At 40.0% G+C, this 2,189-nt stretch overlaps 1 protein-coding gene across 1 annotated transcript; it reads left to right on the top strand.

The window, feature by feature from the left end:
- Window positions 1–75: 75 nt before the first annotated feature.
- LOC109341924 lies at window positions 76–2,183 on the top strand (the record flags this gene model as incomplete). Its single annotated transcript, XM_019579898.1, has 2 exons — window positions 76–1,215; window positions 1,444–2,183. Coding segments are annotated over 2 exons (1,880 nt in total), but the record flags the coding sequence as incomplete, so codon positions are not given.
- Window positions 2,184–2,189: the final 6 nt, after the last annotated feature.

Consider the following 2,189-nt stretch of genomic DNA (forward strand, 5'->3'; position numbering starts at 1 on the left):
CTGGTCTGGATCGCGAGGATCCCTATGCACATCTTACAAAGTTCTATGAACTTTGTGGTACTGCTGGTGTGACAGAGAATGAGGAGGAAGATGTATTTCTGAGACTCTTTCCTTTGACCCTCATTGGAAAAGCCAAGGAATGGTTCCTTGATCAACCACAACAAATTTTATCGGATTGGAACCAATTGGAGGAAAAATTCATGGCTAGGTATTTTCCTCAATCAAAATTTTTGGATTTTAAAACTGCTATTTCTACTTTCTCTCAGTTTGTAGGTGAAAGTTTATGTGAAGCCTGGGAGAGGTACAAATCAATGTTGAGGAAATGTCCAAACCATGGATTCGATGCAAAGACACAAATCCATATTTTCAGAAATGGCTTACTCCAACAACACAAGTTGATCCTTGAAGCCACATCTGGAGGATCTTTGATGGCTAAAACTCCAACAGAAGCCATTGACATAATTGAGTCTATGGCCATCAATGACCAACAGGATCAACACAGTAGAGCTCCCACACGAAGAAGCATGATAGAACTTGCAGGGAATGATGCAATCTTAGCACAAAACAAGCTTTTTCAACAGCAAATGGAAGAAATGACAAAGCAATTGGCAAATATTCCAAAACAGTTGAAGGAAATGCAAGAATCATCATCCAGGAGGCATGTGAATAGATGTGACGCGTGTACACCAGATCATCCTACAAGTAATTGTGAGCCCAAGGAGGAGGAAGTTCAATACATGTCTAATCAGCCAAGGCAAGGTCAGTATCAGAACAACTACTCTCGAGGAGCTAATCAAAATTTCAGCCAACCTTGGAAACAGGATGTCGGACCTTCTTCTAACAGGCCACCACCATTCCAGAACCAACAATATCAACAACCGCCACAAAATCAACAACAATATCAACAACCGCCACAAAATCAGAATTCACAATTGGCGGACACATTGAATCAATTTATGCAGATGTCGATGGCTAACCAGAAGAATACTGATGCATCTATCAGGAATTTGGAGACCCAGGTGGGCCAATTAGCAAAGCAGCTTGCAAACTCTCATAAAGGAGCATTTTCAGCAAATACCGAACCTAATCCGAAGGAGCAGTGCAAAGCAATTACCACACGGAGTGGTAAGATGATAGGTAAAGGTATTGGTGAGAATTTGAGTGAAAAGAATGTGATTGTTGTTGAGGAAAAGATTGAGAGTGAAAAAGAAGAAAGTGAGAAAGAGGTGTTGAAAAATAAAAGTGAGGATGTACATAAGAGTGAGAAAGAGAAAAACAAAGAAAAAGAGAGTGAGATGAAAAACCATGAGAAGAGTGCATTAAAAGCTCCACCTGTGAGAGACTTACCTTATCCACATGTTCCAACAAAAAGAGACAAAGAAAGGCAATTTGCAAGATTTATGGATATATTCAAGAGGCTTCAGATCAATATTCCATTTGCAGAAGCCTTGGTGCAGATGCCTACCTATGCTAAATTCATGAAAGAATTGTTGACAAAGAAGAGAAGATTCATAGAGGAGGAGACTATTGAACTGGATGCTAGCTGCAGTGCTATTATTCAAAAATACATTCCTCTGAAGGCGAAGGATCCTGGAAGCTTCACACTGCCTGTTACTATTGGAAATCTAACACTTGGAAAAGCACTTCTGGACTTAGGAGCTAGTATCAACCTAATGCCACTGTCTATGTTGAGAAGAATTGGTGATTTGGAAGCTAGACCTACCAGAATGTCATTACAGTTAGCAGAAAGGTCAATGAAATATCCACATGGTGTTGTAGAAGATGTGCTGGTGAAAGTCGACAAGTTTATGTTTCCAGCTGATTTTGTGGTCTTGGATATGGAAGAAGATGTCGAGGTCCCGTTGATTCTGGGTAGACCATTCATGAAGACAGCTAGAGTTATGATTGATGTGGGTGCAGGTAAACTAAAAGTAAGAGTGCAGGATGACGAAGTAAATTTCAATGTTTTTGAGGCCTTGCAATATCCGAAAGACAAAGGACAGTGTTTCTCTATTGACGTTATTGATGAGGTGTGTTATGAAGTAACTAAACAGCCACAGTCATATGATCCTTTAGAGAAAGCTTTGATAAACTTGCACACAAGGTTCAATGAGGAAGAGGAGCAAGAGATTGAAAGATGTTTACAAGATCTTGATTCACTCAAAGAGATTCCTCTGAAGCAAGTAGCA

Source organism: Lupinus angustifolius, unplaced genomic scaffold (genome assembly GCF_001865875.1).
Source record: "Lupinus angustifolius cultivar Tanjil unplaced genomic scaffold, LupAngTanjil_v1.0 Scaffold_925, whole genome shotgun sequence".
NCBI lineage: Eukaryota > Viridiplantae > Streptophyta > Magnoliopsida > Fabales > Fabaceae > Lupinus > Lupinus angustifolius.